The sequence below is a fragment of the Ailuropoda melanoleuca genome, chromosome 5 (genome assembly GCF_002007445.2).
Source record: "Ailuropoda melanoleuca isolate Jingjing chromosome 5, ASM200744v2, whole genome shotgun sequence".
Taxonomy (NCBI): domain Eukaryota; kingdom Metazoa; phylum Chordata; class Mammalia; order Carnivora; family Ursidae; genus Ailuropoda; species Ailuropoda melanoleuca.
In genome coordinates, this window is record NC_048222.1 from 60,696,393 (window position 1) to 60,714,519 (window position 18,127).

Below are 18,127 nucleotides of genomic sequence, written 5' to 3' on the forward strand. Positions count from 1 at the left end.
ACACTGTTTTCCAGAGTGGCTGTACCAACTTGCATTCCCACCAACAATGTAGGAGGGATCCCCTTTCTATAGGAGATGACTCTTGATGGTACCTTGGCTTTCTTAGCTCTTCCCAAATTTGGAGGTTTTGATTTGCTGTTGCTGTGAAACCAGCTTTCCTGACCCCCTCTTATTTCCCTAGGTTGAAACAGCAGCTACGAGGGTCCACACTACTACCATCCCTGCCCTGTGGCTGAAGGAGCAGGTGTGTTTCCTTCTGAAGCTTATGCTGCAGCAGTGTGGGACCCAGTATGAACTGGGGAAGCTTTTACAGCTCTTTGTTGGAATAGAAGATCTCTTCTCTGATGGTAAGACAGTCCTTGCAGTTAAGTTGTTGTTAAGAAATTAGCTTCCTTAATCTTGAAAATATTTTAGAAGGGCATTCAGGAAATAAAGATGCATATGATATATAACATTACATTTACAGTCCCTAATGAGGTATGAAGAAGAGGTTGCAGGAAACTTCAGTCTTGCTTAAAGCATTCAAAACATGGCACAACAGGGTATAACCTAAGTAATAACGCCTGTCTGCTCCTTCTGCGGACTGTCAACTGCGTTTCCCCCTGGCTAGTCTCCACCCTGTCACTGTCATTCTTTTTTCTGACATGTAGCCTTACTATGTCATCATTGTTCAGGGGTCACAGACTCTGTTTCAGGAATGACCAATCCATTTTGAAGGTTTCAGAGACAAATGACTTATTTTTTGCAGATTCCTCCAGACACTGGCAGTCTCTAAGGTTGTTGCTGATCGGGTGAAACCAGTTATTGCCTTACCTTCTTTTCTACTTGATAATTTCAAGTTTTCATTGCATAATTATGTTGTTGTTTTATACTAGATTCTGACGTTTTCACTACTAGGGTTACTCACAGATACTCCCCTGGAGAGCTCATATCAGCACAGAACAGTGCCTGAATGCTGGGCCCATTGCCTGTGGTGCAGGCTGTCAGGGCTGAAGATAGGAAACAAAGAGGGGTGTTTCCAAAATGCAGTGTCTGTAAGAGGGGACTTGTCCATTACTCTGTAGACCAAATAGTATGTCCTTTTAACATATGGGTGTTTTCATTGATCTGTAGTAATTTTATTTTTTTTTCAGAAATGAACTTCCTGTTTTCTTGCCACAGTTACTGTATCCTTGAAAAATTACAAGGATTGTCTGTATTGTTAACCGTTATGCTGCTTTTATTAACGTAATTTTATGTTCTGTGTGCGTATAACACGCATGTGCCTAGAGAAAAGAAATTGTTTTTCTAAAAACCTAGGTTTTATATGCTGTCAACAAAGAAACCCAGCATCCCCCTACTGGTGGTCCCCAGAACTACCTAAATCAGACCACAGCCCAGCAGGTGCCGTTGGGAATAGGCTCCTACAGAATGTTTTTCATGCCCCTCCTTGGTTTCGGCTCAGGGCGTGATCTCAGGATCATGGCATTGAGCCCCATATCGGGCTCTGTGCTCAGCGCAGAGTCTGTTCTAGACTCTTTCTGCCCCTCAGCCTTGTTCCATGCTCTCTCTCTCTCTCTCAAATTAATAAATTAAAAAAAAAAAAAAAAAAAAAAAAGGAACAACAACAAGAGCTCAGCTGGGTCCCTGGTTTAAGTAGTTGTCCAGAGGAGCAAGTGATGCTCCATTCTGAATACGACGTGCTCCGTTGAGAGATCTGGATATCGGCCAACCGCGCTTGGAGCTGTCCTCCCGGTTCTGTGTCTTATTCCACATCATGTCTGCACTGAATGAGCAAGTGAACAAGCATAAAAACAAATTTGTTCAAGGTTGGAGAAAAATCCAGAAAGCGTTGGGATTGGCCTGAATGAATGCCTAGATCTTCCCAAGGTTGACTGAGTTGGTACTAACTACATGGCAGGCCACCGACCTCTGCCCTGTGCATAAAGCCAGCTGTGTAGATTGAGGCCCTCTGCAAATCTTGAACAGTTCTTCCTGTGTAGGAGATGGCTTATGGTTTCATCTGCTAGCCAGATGGAGTAGAAAAATAGGTTTTTGTGTTTTCTTTAATCACATTATTGTGTTAAACATACATACTTACCTCTGATGGCAGCATGTTACTGATTAAATGTTTTATACCCTCTTCTCTTTGGCACAGGTCCAGATGTGAAGAAGCTCTGTGCCCTTAGCCAAATTTTAAAGGACACGTCCATAGCCATTAATCATGCAGTTATTACCAGCTACAGCCTTGAAAATTTTCAGCATGAATGTAAATCTATTTTGGAAAAACTGGAGACAGCGGGACAGTTTGCTTTGGCCAGAAGAGTAGCAGAATTGGCAGAACTACCCGCGGACAGCTTGGTTATTGAAGAGGTATCATTAGTCTTTTAAGTAATTTGAAATCTTAGCTTTTTGAACTAGCGTTAAACAGAACCGAATGAGCTATGTGATTTATAGGAGAAGAGGCTTTTTTACTTTTGATACACACATTACTTCCAGAGATGGGTGAGCCCTGGGATGCCCATTAGTGTCGAATGTGTGCTTGAAACCATGGTTAGCTTACAGGCTGTGCTACAACTCTCGTGCTTGGAATAGAACTAAATATAGGATGGCTTCGTCTTGAGCCCCCTTCAATTAGATCAATTTAGAATCGACTTTCATGTTTAACTGTCCAGATGAAATATCCAGGATCATCTGTAGCCATGTCTCATGTCCTCTGACCTGATTTGGCTTTAACAAGTATGGCATACTTAGGGAACATGAGCACTTATGATACTTCTTTATCCAGGAAAGGCTAAAAAGTGTTCTGTTAAATTTCACAGGTAACACAGGAAATGCAGACCTTAAAACACATTGACCAGTGGTCCCTGAAACAAGCAAGAATTGACTTCTGGAAAAAATGTCATGAGAATTTTAAGAAAAATGCCATTGCAAGCAGAGCAGCTTCTTCCTTCTTCTCAGCTCAGGCTGGGGAGGTGCCCGAGCCCCCAGCCGAGGGGGGCCGGCACGGCGTCGGGGAGCGCCAGCTGCTGCTCGCGCTGGCGGCGCACTGGCTTGCTCAGGAGGACCTGGGGCCTGTGGACGAACTGGAGGAGCTGGAGAAGCAGATCTGGCTTTGCCGCATCGCCCAGCACACCCTCAGAGGAAAGCAGGAGGAAACAGAGACCGGGTTTTCTCCACACGTCTCAACTAGTGGGGAACTTTCCTTTGATAGTGTAGCCAGTAAGTTTTCACTCTCCATGTTGGCTGCTCTGAACACATCCAGATACTTAGAACTTAATGGCCTTCCATCCAAAGAGACTTGTGAGAACAGACTGGATGGAAAGGAGCAGGAGTCACTGAACTTTCTGATTGGGCGCCTATTGGATGACGGCTGTGTGCATGAAGCAAGTAGGGTGTGTCGGTATTTTCGTTTCTATAACCAAGATGTCGCCTTGGTTTTGCACTGCCGAGCATTGGCCTCAGGGGAAGCTAGTGTGGATGACCTGCACCCAGAGATCCGTGCTCTCCTGCAAGGTGCTGAGCGGCTTGAGGAAGAAGAACCTGGCATTCCACTAAGGAAAGTCCAAAGCAGTAAGTGAAGGAGATCAAACTGCCCTGAGTCCTGAACAGAGCTGTTGGCACTCTTTCCTGGAAAGAAAGGGTCCCTTTTGGCATCCTAGCTATACAAGTCAAGGGTAATCCGTAAACTAGGTAATGAACCAGTCAATAAAATAGGAACTTAAGTCTAACTAGCTCTATTTCGAAGTTAGAGGGAATCTATTTGACTTGTAGCTAGTTCCCTGAAATTTATTCTATACCAATAATCATCTTTCCAATTGTACATTGATAGTATATAAAAATATGCTGATTTTTGTGTTAATCTTTCATCCTGTGACCTTGCTAAACTTGCTTATCCTAGGGGTTTTCTTATAGATTCCTCTGGATTTTCTACAGACAATATTGTCTGTGAATAGAGATGGTTTTGTGTCTTTCTTTCCAATCTGAGTGCCTGTTATGGCAGCATATGGTATACATACACACACCACATCTTCCTTATCCATTCATCTACAAACGGTCACTTGGGTTGGTTCCATATCCTGATTATTGTAAATAATGCTGCAGTAAACGTAGGAGTACATATATCTTCTTGAATTGGTGTTTTTGTATTCTTTGAGTAAATACCCAGTAGTGGGATTACTGGATCATAGGGTCAGTCTGTTTTTATTTTTTTGAGGAACCTCCATACTGTCTTCCTCAGTGGCCACACCAGCTTGCATTCCCACCAGGAGTGCACAAGTGTTCCTTTTCCTCACCAACACATATTATTTTCTTGTGTTTTTGATTTTAGCCATTCTGACAGGTGTAAAGTGACATCTCATTGTGGTTTTGATGTGCATTTCCCTGATGATGCGTGATGTTGAGCATCTTTTCGTGTGTCTATTGGCCATCTGGATGTCTTTGGAAAACATGTCTGTTCGTGTCTTATATTTTTTAGTTGGATTATTTGTGGTTTTTTGGTGTTGAATTATAGAAGTTCTTTATATATTTTGGAGATTAACCCCTTATCAGATATGTATTTCCAAATACCCTCTCCCATTCAGTAGGCTGTCTTTTGTTGATGGTTTCATTTGCTGCGTAAAAGCTTCTAATTTTGGTGTAGTCTCAATAGTTTAATTTTGCTTTTTCTCCCTTGCCTGAGGAGACATATGTAGAAAAATGTTTCTACAGCTGATGTCAGAGAGATTACTGCCTGTGTTTTCTTTTAGGAATTTTATGGTTTCAGGTCTTACATTTAGGTCTTTAATCAATTGTGAATTTATTTTTGTGTGTAGTGTAAGAAACGGTCCAGTTTCATTTTTATGCATGTAGCTGCCCAGTTTTCCCAGCACCATTTGTTGAAGAGACTGCCTTTGAAAGCATTCAGTCTTTCATAGTTAAGTATAATATTTGCTCTAGGTTTTTTGGAGATAGGTTTTGTCATGTTAAGGAAGTTCCCTTCTAGTCCTAGTTTGTGAGAGTTTTTTACCATGAATCAGTGTTGAATTTTGTCATTTTTTTCCTGCGTCCATTGATGTGATCATGTGGGTTTTTTTCTTTAGACCATTAATTGATTACATTAGGTAGATTATATTAATTGATTTTTAAAATATTAAACCAGCTTTGCCTTCCCAAGATAAATCCCACTTGGTCATAGTGCATTATTCTTTTAGATACATTACTATAATCAGTGCTCTACTTTGAAATTTTTTACATTTATGTTCATGAGGAATATTGACCTGTACTTTCTTTGTACTGTCTTTGTCTGGTTTATGTATCTGTGTAATGCTGGTTTCATGAGTTGGAAAGCACTCTTTCCTCTTCTTTTTTTTTTTTTTCCTTTGGAAGACATTGTAATGGAATTTGTGTTATTTCCTCTTCAGATGTTCAGTAGAATTAGTAGTAAAACCATCTGACCCTGGAGATTTATGTTTTGTAAGACTTTACAAATTGAATTTATTTCTTAGTTACACAACTAATCAGTTTATCTTTTTCATCTTTGAAGAGATTTGGTAGTTTGTGGTTATTAAGGAAACATTTTTTCCTGCCTTTTGGGATATATGAACATTTTTTTAGTCTTCCATTTTAATTTATTCTGATTTTGACTATATATCTTTGCATAGTTTTTTCATTGGTTGCTTTATGGATTACATTAAACATTCATAACTTTTTACAGCCTACTTAAAATCAATATTTTACTACCTCAACTGGAATGTAGAAACCTTACTTCTTTTCCTTTATGTCCTACTTTTTTTTTTTTTTTTGAGAGAGAGCGAGCGACCACATGCACAAGCTGTGGGGGGTGGGGGCAGAGGAAGAGGGAGAGAATCTCAAGCAGACTCTGAGCCGAGCAGGGGGGAGCCTGACGGAGGGCTTGATCTCACAACTCTGAGATCATGATCTGAGCTGAAACTAAGAGTCCACCACTTAGCCAACTGGGCCACCTAGGCATCCCTGCTTGTCTTATCATATTACATCTATATAACATTGAACACCCCATCAAACAATGCTAGGATTTTTACATTCAACCAAAACCCATATTTTAAAAAACTCAAGAGGGAGGAGAATAATTATATTTGCTCAGATATTTGCCGTTTTTTTGCTCTCCCTTCATTCCTGATGTTCCAAGTTTCCTTCTAGATTCTTTTCCCTTGAAGGACTTCCTTTAGTGATTCTGTTAGAGTTGTCTACTAGAGACACGTTCTTTTAGTTTTTCTTCATCGTTTTTATTCATCTGACAATGCCTATTTCACCTTCATTCGTGGAGGGTGATTTTGCTGAATATAGAAAATTCGTTATTTTCTTTCACTGCTTAAAAAATGATGTACAACTTCCTTTTGATCTCCATGGTATCTGGTGAATAATCTGCAGTCATTTGAATCATCATTCCCCTATTGATAATGCATTTTTCTCTGGCTGCTTTCAAGATTTTTTTTTTTAAAGATTTTATTTTTATTTATTCGACGGAGATAGAGACAGCCAGAGAGAGAGGGAACACAAGCAGGGGGAGTGGGAGAGGAAGAAGCAGGCTCACAGCGGAGGAGCCTGATGTGGGGCTCGATCCCATAACGCCAGGATCACGCCCTGAGCCAAAGGCAGACGCTTAACCGCTGTGCCACCCAGGCGCCCCAAGATTTTTTTTCTATCTTTAGTCTTCAGCAGTTTGATTATACATGACAGGCATGTATTTCTTTGGGTTTATCCTGTTTGGGGTTCACTGAACGTTTCTGAATGTTTAGGTGTATGTATTTCACCAAATTTAAGTAGTTGTCAGACACTATGTTTTCAAATACTTTTTTAGCGCCATACTCGTAGTCCTCTCCTTCTGGGATTCCAGTGACACAAATCATAGAACTTCTGTTACTGTCTCACAAGTCCTTTAGACTTTATTCCTTTTTTTTCCCCCCAACCTTTTTTCTCTTTGTTGTTCAGATTGGATTTTTTTTATTTTCAGATTGGATAATTTCTGCTTGTCCATCTTCAATTTCAGTGACTCTTTCCTCTGGTATTTGCATGCTGCTATTGAGTTTATTTCTGTGACTTGAAAATTTCAGTTATTTTTCACTTCCAAAATTTCCATTTTATTCTTCTTTAAGCCTTCTGTTTCTTTGAGACTTTTTTTTTCAGTTTGTTTCAAGAACATTTATAATTGTTCATTGTAACAATTTGTATAATAGCTACTTTAAACTATCAGGTAATTTCAACATTTATGTCATTTTAGTACTAGGTGTCATCTGTTTGTTGTCTTTTCTCCTATGAATTGAGATTTTCCTGCAATTTTGTATGCTGAGGAATTTTGAGTTGCCTCCTGGACATTTTGAATAGTATGTTACGAGACTCTGGGTCTTGTTTAAATCTTATGAGGAATGCTGATTTTTTTTAATTTTTTAAATTTTTTTTTAGCAGACAGTTAACCTGGTTAGGTTTGGGCTCTAAGTTCCAACCCACTTTCTGTAGGCTGTGGTTCTATCATCAGTTCGGTTTTCAAATCCTTTGTGGTGCCGTTGGGATCCGTGGTGCGTGTGTGCAACATGCTGTGGTCAGTCTGCAGCCTGGGTAGTAAGTAGTCTGTGAACTTCAGTCCTCAGGGTCTGGCTACGCTGACTAGGAGCAGATCTGTATATGCAAAGCCCAGGAGTGAGCCCTTGAGTTTATAAAACAACTTTATTGTGTGGCTTTCTGAATCTCTCTCCCAAGTATTTTCCGGCTCCTTGAGGCTTTTCTTTCAATCTTCTGGCCCAAGGCTGGAGTTTTAGCTCCCCCATTCCGTCAGCACGTCCCTGACCACGCCTGCGTCAGCAGACAGCAGGATAACGCAAAAGGAAACGAGGGTTCACTGCATCGTCTTGGGACCAGAACACCTCGAATCTAAAAATAAGCCTCCGCTGTGAGTGTGGCATCTTAGCAGCGGCTGCCGCGGCCCCTGCCAGCACAGCCCCGGGGCTGCGTAGGAGCTGAGGTGAGAGAGAAGGGGCATCAGGAGCTCCCGTTCCTGCTCCGTGCGCCCGTGTGAAAGGTCTTCTCCGGGCGTGCGTGCCCTCTCTGTCGGTCTTCGTGCTTCGTTTAGGGCTTCAGGCAGCATTACATTCAGGCTAGAGGTTAAGTGGGGACAAGATGGTGACTTGTGTCATTCAGTGCTGCCTGCCGTGTGCCGGGTTTTACACGAGTTCTGTGGGTGAGACGGGGTAGAGTGAGCGGCTTGCCTGCCCTACAGCTGGAACCCCAGTGGAGGATTTTAAGCAGGGAATTACATGGTCTGAGTTGCTACTTAACGTTTTTGTCTTTAAAGCGTATTTTTTAATGTGTAATATCTTAAATGCAAAAGTATTACATGCCTAGTGTAACAGATCACAGTACGGAAGTGCATGAAGTTTGAAGTGAAAGCCACTTACCCAGGTGACACCACCCCCACCAAGCTGCCCAGAATAACGTCTTTTACTCGCCTGGTACGCATTGTTTTCTCTGTGTGGGTTTACACTTGTACATGCGCACATACACCCCATTTATTTTTTACAAAAATAAAGTTATATCCTTGTTATACATTTTGTCCTGTAAGCACACATATATTGACCTCATTCTTTTTAATGGCTGCAGAGTATTCTGTACAGATGGACTATTTAATGCTGTATTGATACACACTTATAATTTTACTTAAAATCTTATTATTTAACAGTATTTTATTGATACATAAATTCTTCAGTTTTGTTTTATTAGGAACAGTGTGATCTAAATACTCTTTCCTACTTTTTTTTTTTCCTAGTAGAAACCCTTTCTCAAATTAAGACCATTTTCTTCTATTTACAGATAAGAGCTTTTTCGTTTCATTTTTAAAATCAGGAATGGATTTTAATTTTTTTTATTGTGCCTTTCAGGCCTCTTTCCAGACGAGCCTTGGTTTTTGTGATTTGCATTTCGGAAAGATTCTCCTGAGTCTGTGGGAGATTGATGTGGGGGAGGGGAGGCTGGCAGCGGGAGCCTCTCAGACGTAGGGTCACAAACACTGTAACGAAGGCCGTGACCGGGGACATGTTTTGGAGACACAGTCAGCTAGACCTGGTGACTTATGTGATATGAAAGGAAAGGGGGAGGGCGTATGGAAGAGAGTTCAGCAGACATCTTTGGTTGATGATCTAGAGTGTTCATTAGGTGGCTTGGGGTCTTCTGTAGTTTGTGAGGCCTTTGAAGTATCCTAGGCTGGGATTTCCTGGAAAATGGCAATGAAATAAGTTTAAGTGGGCTGTGGGCCCAGTCAGAAGTGGTCCCAGACCCAGGGGGAATCATGGGGGTGCAATGGAGGAAGCCGTGAGCAGAGAGGTAGTGTCATAGGGGGCTGGAGAGAGGCCTTTACTTGCCAGCTTAAAGTCCCCCTCAGACCTGTATCTGCTTCCAGCTTCAAGTTTGGATAGTCAGTCATTTGTGATGCTGCCCCCCAATGATGAAGTGGTGACTAATCTGGAAACTCTGACGAGCAGATGCCTTCATGGGAAGAACTACTGCCGACAGGTCCTGTGTCTGTATGAACTTGCCAAGGTATGTGCCCAAGGGTGAGGCCCCAGGGGAAGCTGGGGCAGGGTGCAGGAAGCGGGAAGTTGGAGGTAGATTTTAGATACTGCCAAGTTGGCCCTTCACATGATAATCATGATGTGGGAGCAGATCACTCACCAGGACGTTGGCCCCTGTAAATGCATCCCTAGGAATACTGGGGAGGATGCCAGGCCAAGTGCCGGGCCTTTTGAGCCCTGGCTGTGGCCCAGCCAACCAGAAGCGAGGGCAGGACATTTCACACCTCTGGGTTCCTGGTTCTCTATACATGACATAACCCTGAAGGTCCCTTCTGGCCCTAATATCTTAGTTAGCTTCAAGATTGTTGGGGGATTTCCATGGGGCAGAGCCCAAAATAAGTTGTAAAAGAAAATAAAATGGAATGTGATGACTGTAAAGACAGAAACCAGAGCAGCCAGGAATCATTTGTGACTTTGTGCTGATTGAGGGGCAAAAATAATAGACTCTAAGAAGCAGAGGAGCACAGGAGAAATCACGCCAAGCACTAAGGCCCTTTGGAAGGGCTTCTCTGGAGATGGAGGGTTTGCTGCTGCCGTGGCAACAGGAGAGGAGGGGCTCTTGCATTTTTATTCAACCTTCTTACATTTCATAACATTTAAAAAGCTCAGTGTTCAACAAGATGTAAGTCACCTGATGACTTCTGAAGACAAGCCTTTCTCTTGCTTGGATTCAGCTCATTGGTGAAGTGAAAGAAAGGGCTAGAAAGAGGTGCTTTCTGCTTCTAAGGTTCCTGCTCGCGGTGAGGGATCTTTCAGCTCAGCGAACAGTGGAGTCCGTGCACATGGGCTTTCAGAAAGGGCTGCCTTTTCCTAGCTTTTCCTGGCTGCTCCCAGGAGCTTTGACCGACTTCGCCTTCCTCCCAGGAGTTGGGCTGTTCCTACACAGACGTGGCTGCTCAGGACGGTGAGGCCATGCTCCGGGCAATCTTGGCTTCTCAGCAGCCTGACCGATGCAAGCGCGCCCAGGCTTTTATCAGCACCCAGGGCCTCGAGCCAGACACGGTGGCTGAACTTGTGGCTGAAGAGGTGACCCGGGAGCTGCTGACCCCATCGGAGGGAACAGGTGCCATACCCTGCAGGGCTCCCCAGCCTCTCAGACCACATTCTCAAGTTCCCAGCAGTAAGGATTGGGGTGTCATGCTCCTGTTGCATCCGGCACGCTGCCCTGTGGCGTTGCCAGGTTGCACTTGTTGGGAGAACAAGTGGCATTTATGTTGTTATTGCTTTTCATTTATTCTACGATTATGCTTAGAGTAGCCGTGCCTTTCTCTGAGCTGGTGAATTCCTGCTGACCAGTGAGATGACCACTAGGCCGAGGAATGTGAGCTTAGCAGAGCCGAGAGCTGCCCCGGGGGCTCCTTCGGCACCCCCTTCCGGCGCCCGGGCGTGGGCAAAGTGGGCCTCCTCGCCGGGGACTCTGACCTTGCTCTCAGCTCACAAGGGTAAAGCCTCACCTTTCTCCAATCTTTCTCTACGTACAGGACAGAAGCAGATGTTCACCCCAGCAGAGGAAAGCCAGACATTTCTTCAGCTGACTACTCTGTGTCAAGACCGCACGTTGGTAGGCATGAAGTTGTTGGACAAGATTTCCTCCGTTCCCCACGGGGAACTGTCTTGCAGTAAGTTCTTGGTCATTTTCTTACGTATTTTGGGCCCAAGGTGTCCAAGAACTCTCCTGGCCTTAGCCTTTCCAAAACTCTGTTTGGATCCTTGTTCCTGCCCTGGATCCCTACCCCTCCAGCATGGTTTATAAGTTCTTGGTAGAGAGCCATCAGTTCGTTCAAGAAGATGTAGGAAACATATATGGAAAAGAAGCCCCAACTGTAAAATCGTGCAAGCAGCCAACCTGGTAACATTTGGCAGTTAGCTTCCTCTTCCTCTTCCATTACCCCGCAAAGTGGAGATCACTGTCCCCATTTTAGAAGGAAACTGAAGCTTAGAGAAGTTGATTAACTTGGAGCTGTTATGTGGCAGAGGTGTTACTGGAACCCAGACTGTGTGACTTCAAAGCCTCTGGCTTCCCACAATACCTAGTTCATTTTAGGCATTCAGTAGTATGCGTCCCTCTCTTCTTCTTCTGTTTAAGCCTGTAGGCTTCTGTTTTTCCAAAATGGCATTATCCTGTGTATACTGTTTATAATTACGTTACAAACATGCTGTCATTTACATCTTTCCGTGGCAGTATTCTGTATCATTCTTACTGAGTACACAGTATTTCTCATAGAATTAAAAATTTTTATACCCTAATTTGAGACCTTTAGATGGCTTCGTTTTCTGCTGTTTCAAACACTGTGACAGACATCCTTACAGGCAAGTTTATATGCCCATCCGTGATTATTTCCCTAAGATAAATTCCTGACTCAAGAGTATACCCATTTTTAAAGTTTTATATTTATATTGCCAAATTCTGCTCCAAGGCCGGTGAGGTCAAGGATCTCAGAGGACTGGTGGGGAGCCTTCTGCAGACAGGCTGGCTGTATAGGCCTCTTCACCCTCCTGCCCGGGTTCACAATCCTGTCTTACCACTGCCTTACCTACCCAGCCACGGAGCTGCTGATCCTGGCCCATCACTGCTTCACACTGACATGCCACATGGAGGGCATCATCCGAGTCCTGCAAGCTGCCCGACTGCTCACGGACAAACACTTGGCCCCCAATGAGGAGTACGGGCTGATGGTACGTAACCCCCTGATTCCCTACCCTCCATTCTGAGGAAAGTTTTGAGAGAAGAGATAGGCTGGTGGCCAGTTCAGAGCCGAGGAGGTCTTCGGGAATTGGCCCATCTGGATACCACTCCCTGCAGCTCAGCCCTCTGCTCCAGCTTGTGACTGCTGTCGGAATCAGAGACTGCGCCAAAGTTGCAGACCTCAGGAGGACCCCTGCCTCGCTCCAGGGCTGGCCCACCCCCTTGCCAGGGCAGTTGGTTTTTCTGGAGGGCTAAGTCAGCTGTATTTCCCCCCAAACAAGGTTCATTGTTATCTCTAAATTGAAATGAGCTGACGACTTGCCCCTGGTGGCTGAGCAAGCCACTGGGCAGCTGAATGAGGAGCGGTGGGAAGAGGAAGAGCGCCTGCCCACGATGGCACGTCGGCACTTACAGTCACGCTTACACCCAACAGAGGAGGCCACAGCCCCGGAGTCCCAGTTACCAGCCTTTCTGAATCCTCCAGATGATGCCCCCTGTTGGGTCCATGGGAGGGAGGGGGTCCATGGGGGAGAATGGCAGCCTGGCATTAGCCCTTCTTTTTTTTTTTTTTTTTTTAAAGATTTTTTTTATTTATTCGACAGAGATAGAGACAGCCAGCGAGAGAGGGAACACAAGCAGGGGGAGTGGGAGAGGAAGAAGCAGGCTCATAGCGGAAGAGCCTGACGTGGGGCTCGATCCCATAACGCCCGGGATCACGCCCTGAGCCGAAGGCAGACGCTCAACCGCTGTGCCACCCAGGCACCCCTGGCATTAGCCCTTCTGCCCCCTGGAGCTTGGCATCTCGAAGCCACCAGACAGGAGGGTGGTGGTGGGCTGGCTCAGGGAATTCCAGCTGACGCGGGCGGCCCTTGCCCTTTCCAGGTGCGCCTCCTGACTGGCATCGGAAGGTACAAGGAGATGACCTACATATTTGACTTGCTGCATAAGCAGCACTACTTTGAAGTGCTGATGAGGAAGAAGTTGGATCCGGTAGGTGTGCGGCATTTTGAGCTCCAGGATGGCATGTACTGTTGACATTTAGGAGTCTCAGACTCTCAGGAATAATCCTCATCAGGGTGGAGCCCTCGGATATGGAGGGAGGGAATTAAAGAACCCCCTAGAACCCGTAGCTTAAGGTTAACTTCAGACCAGGTGGCGGTGATGCCAACAGACGTTAAATAACGAACAAAACGAGTTCGTGCACTTGCACCTCGGCCTGTGTCGCCGGTCTGAATGCCGGCTCTGGCGGGGCAGGAACCCCTTCTGTGAGCTCGGTGGAAGTGAACTCAGCAGCTCAGAAGTGGAGAGGTTTCAGGGGACCACGAGAAAGCCTTCAGAAGTGAATGCCGAGGCCTGGGCCTGGAAGGCTGTGGAGCGATATACGGTGATGACCCGAAGGAGGCTTGAAGGCAAAGGCCAGACTTGCCCGGCTTTCAGGTTGGCTGTCTGTCCTCAGCATGCTGCGTGACACCAGGCATGTCACTTACAGAGCCTCTGTTTCTGAGTCATTCATCTGCCTGATTCATTGCTTCAGCCTCTTGTACCTCTGAAGATTTAAAAATGAAGGCATTTTTGGCTTCTGGGAACTTGGGCTCAGCCCAGCCGGACTAAAAGGACAAAGCAGAAAAAAACTTCCTGGTGCTGGGCTAGTTTCAGGACCAGCCAGTCCCACTGTCAGGAGAAGAGCGAGTTCTGGACCTAGGTACACCCTCAGGATACCTCAGAGGGTTCTTAAGATTGTTTTTGAGGCATTTTTTTTTTTTAAAGATTTTATTTATTTATTTGACAGAGATAGAGACAGCCAGCGAGAGAGGGACCACAAGCAGGGGGAGTGGGAGAGGAAGAAGCAGGCTCATAGCGGAGGAGCCTGATGTGGGGCTCGATCCCATAACGCCGGGATCACGCCCTGAGCTGAAGGCAGACGCTTAACCGCTGTGCCACCCAGGCGCCCCTTGAGGCATTTTTGTTTCTGCATGTAAATATTCTTTTAATAACTTTTCTGATTACAAAAGTAATGCATATTCATCATAAAGACACTTGGAAAACAGCACGCCACAGAAAAAAGCCCTCCGTTGTCTATCGACCGTCTGGAGACAGCCACTGCTAACAGTTTGGTATAGGCCCCTTCTCTGCACAGGTACCCACGTACATACATACATGTTTACATAGTTTTAGCAAAACTTTTATCACATATATAGATATGAAAGAGCCAGGTTTTCTCACTTAATAAGCATGTCATGAATATCTTCCAAATCAACAGTGGTTTTAACGGCTACATGGTATTCTCTTAGCCCTTGTTTTGGACATCTGGATTATTTTTGTTTGCTATTAGATATCTTTGTTTCATGCATCTCAGCCCTTCTGCTTACTTCTTAAGGGATCGAGTCCCGGACGTGGAACTGCTGGAGTAACGCACTTGTGCACATCTTTTAGGTTCTCCCTTCTGATTGGTTTTACCTTTCACGTTCCCACCAAGCAGAGAGGATGTGTCTGTTTTCTTATACTCAGGGTAGCATCAACTTGTCTTCATTTTTGGTTATCTTCTTTTTTGGGCAAGTTTCTAAGGAACTTTCAGAACCAAGGGACTCAGCCTGTCACGCCTGCCTTGCAGTCACTGGTTGACCTCGGTACTGCCTTTTTTTCTTGGGCAGAGCGGCACCCTGAAGACGGCCCTCCTGGACTACATCAAACGCTGCCGCCCCGGGGACAGCGAGAAGCACAACATGATTGCTCTGTGCTTCAGCATGTGTCGGGAGATCGGGGAGAACCACGAGGCAGCTGCCTGCATCCAGCTGAAACTGATCGAGTCTCAGCCCTGGGGTGAGCACAAGTCCCAGCGGTGCCCCCGGGCCGCGGCTGCCAGCCAGCAAAGGTTCTTAGGGCCAAGAAAGGCAAGAGCCCAAGAGGCCAGTATCCACAGCCACTCCGTGGGGCCCCAGCTGAGCAGACGGGAGCCGGAAGGCGATGTGGGAGGCACCTGCCCCGTTTGCGGTCCGTGCGCCTGGGGTGTCATCCGTCTGGAAGCCGTGTGTATGCCGAGGCCGTGCAAGCCTGCCTTGATGTTTCTGAGAACTAGAGGTGGCCTACCAGTGTGTGCGCCCTTCGGGCCCAATAGCCTTTACCCGAGTGAGATGTACCTGCCTCCCTGTGTGAGCGGGGATGTTTCTAGTCCAGCCCACCATCACTGAGTGGGATGGGAGCAGCCTTGGAAAACACATCCAACAGGTTTCCTTTTCTCTCCTACAGAGGACAGTCTCAAGGACGGGCACCATCTGAAGCAGCTGCTGCTGAAAGCCCTGACTCTCATGCTGGATGCGGCGGAGAGTTATGCCAAGGTAACAGCAGAGCCTTATTTCAGCCCGGCCGTAAGGCTTGGTGTCAGCAGTAGGATTTGATCTTGTCCCTGGGCTCTTCCAAGTGAAGGGGCCAACTGGGGGGCAGGAGGGCGGCGTTCAGTTGCTGGCAGGTTCACAGGGAAGATGGCAACAGTCTCCCTGTGCCTCCTCTCCCTTGTGCCTCAGGACTCGTGTGTGCGACAGGCCCTGCACTGTCACCGGCTCACCAAGTTGATAACACTGCAGATTCACTTTCTGAACACGGGCCAGAACACGATGCTCATCAACCTGGGCCGCCACCGGCTCATGGACTGTCTCATTGCTCTACCTCGGTTCTACCAGGTAAGCCGGGAAGGAAAATCTAGCCAGCATCTTCTCTTCCTGCTGTCCCTCTCGTGGGGCCCATAGGTTGAGTGACTTGCTTGAGGTGTCAAGGCTAGTGACAGAATCAGGACAATTCTAAGCTTTTAATAGCTGTCTGATAAACCAAATTGCCTTTCCGTGGCAGTATTTAGTAGCATGTTGTTGGACAGAGGTTGGAGAATGGTGAGGCAGGTGCAGTCTCCTTTCCTCGTGCTGTGAGGCCAGCAGAGAGACAACCTTGCCCCTTAGACAGCTGAGGTCTGGAGAAGACCTGCTGGTGGAGCGAGCATCTCCTAGCCCGTTTCTAGGATGGCGCACCTGGGTTAGCAGAGGGAGTCAGGGCTGGGGAGGCTGGCTGTTAGCCCTTGAATGAGAAATGGTAACCAGGGAATCAGCCCTTTCCCTATTCCTTACACAGTTGAGTTAGTGGGAAAATTTTGTATTTCAGCAGGTTTTGTTAATGCATTGTGAAGATTAAAAACACTGCAAGACATTTGGGGTTTAAGGGCAGAGGAATGTCAAACTAACGCCAAACTTTTCCCCAATCCTAATATATAGATACAACCTTTCAACATAATTGGTGATGCTCACACACATCGTGAACGTACAGTATTAAGCTGTCTTCTAGAACAGCTTGCCTTCAGTTTTACACGAAATGGTGCCTAATGGTATCTTCCCCTCTATCCTTTTAAGGCTTCTATTGTGGCAGAGGCCTATGACTTTGTTCCTGATTGGGCAGAAATCCTCTACCAACAAGTGATTCTTAAAGGAGACTTTAATTACCTGGAAGAATTTAAGCAGCAAAGGTTATTAAGATCTAGTATATTTGAAGAGATTTCCAAAAAGTAAGTATTAAAGTGCTTCTGCTTTGAGATAAGGCATGGGTAAGAATTTGATGGCGAGATACAACATGCCTGTAGCTGCCTGTCTGCTTGAGATGGCAAACAGATGTCAAGAATCCCCAGAAGCAGGAGATCTTTTAACAAATTTATGCAAACAGATGAATGAGAACAGTGTCCTCACAGTGTTTTGTATTTAAAATGGGAGGACAGCTACTCAGCCTGCCTGAGGTACCAAAAACCCTAAACCTCAGGGGCCCCCTTGGGAGTAGTGCATTTACTACAAATAAGGCAAGCATTAAGGTAATATTTTTAATGAAATAATTTCAGTATTATCTAGTACCCCCTAATACTTGTTTTAGGTAATTTCTCAAATTCCAGGATCCTCTCCTAAGTAGCTGTGTCAGAGTGACAGTCCTCACTCCAGATACAGTACCTTAACCTGTACGTTATGTCTGTCTAGATATAAACAACATCAGCCGGCTGACACGGTTGTGAAAAACCTGAAGAAGTTACTCACATATTGTGAAGATGTCTACTTGTACTACAAGCTCGCGTATGAACACAAATTTTATGACATTGTAAACGTGCTGCTGAAGGACCCTCAGACTGGCTGCTGTCTGAAGGACATGCTAGCAGGTTAGGTGGATTCAAACGAGAGGAGGGTGGTTATTGCCAGGATGTCCTCGGTGCCTGTTTTCTTGTACTGAGACGAGGTGCTGACAGGTGTTTGTGATCAGACTAGAGTAATGCGTCGGGGATATTTGTTTTTGAGCTGTAAAACCCCATGACTGACCATAACCAGTCCTCTGTGAATAGTGGGTAAAGAATGAGAGAATTTTCACAAGGGAAATTATTTAAAAGTGTTCATCTGTACCACTTTATATAGGTATTGGTATGAAGACAGAAAGCTCCATCTTCCTGAAGGCTGCTTCTAGTTAGAGATACAATATTGATTAAAGAATTATCTGTGCCTACAGATTCCAGTTTCAAAGGAATTTAATATTATTTACACAGTTAAGGAACAGATACATTTCCATTTGTTAGAAACTGATCTCTATAATAAAATAGATTTTAAATTCATTGTATGTCATTATTACTGCCAAGGAAATCTTAGCCCTTGTCTGCCTTAAACAATCTTTATTTGCTGTAATTATTGCTGTGTAGTCACTGCTTCTGTTAATTCCTCAAATCATTTAGGTGGTCCTGTCTTAGTAGTCTAACAGAACTTTGAGGTTCCTAATTCCTATTTAAGAGAAATTTAAAACATTTTTTGTTCTCTCCCTGCTTTTGATTCTCTGATGGTTTCAAAAAAGACTCCCACAAATGTGGTTAAATTGCTGA

General features: G+C 45.1%; 1 protein-coding gene across 5 annotated transcripts in view; it reads left to right on the forward strand.

The window, feature by feature from the left end:
- Positions 1-18,127, forward strand: part of SPG11 (SPG11 vesicle trafficking associated, spatacsin) — an 83,230-nt gene that overhangs the window by 62,027 nt on the left and 3,076 nt on the right. For 3 of the 5 annotated variants that reach the window (XM_034661036.1, XM_034661037.1, XM_034661038.1), the window contains 13 exons: positions 182-347; positions 2,138-2,352; positions 2,802-3,552; positions 9,389-9,528; positions 10,425-10,623; positions 11,042-11,179; positions 12,103-12,236; positions 13,129-13,236; positions 14,898-15,066; positions 15,493-15,581; positions 15,768-15,923; positions 16,638-16,789; positions 17,247-17,422. In XM_034661036.1, the coding sequence (XP_034516927.1) occupies positions 182-347; positions 2,138-2,352; positions 2,802-3,552; positions 9,389-9,528; positions 10,425-10,623; positions 11,042-11,179; positions 12,103-12,236; positions 13,129-13,236; positions 14,898-15,066; positions 15,493-15,581; positions 15,768-15,923; positions 16,638-16,789; positions 17,247-17,422 (2,593 nt within the window). Of the gene's footprint in view, positions 1-181; positions 348-2,137; positions 2,353-2,801; positions 3,553-9,388; positions 9,529-10,424; positions 10,624-11,041; positions 11,180-12,102; positions 12,237-13,128; positions 13,237-14,897; positions 15,067-15,492; positions 15,582-15,767; positions 15,924-16,637; positions 16,790-17,246; positions 17,867-18,127 lie in introns of those variants that run through there. The other 2 variants (XM_019801540.2, XM_002913237.4) reach the window with 2 other exon arrangements.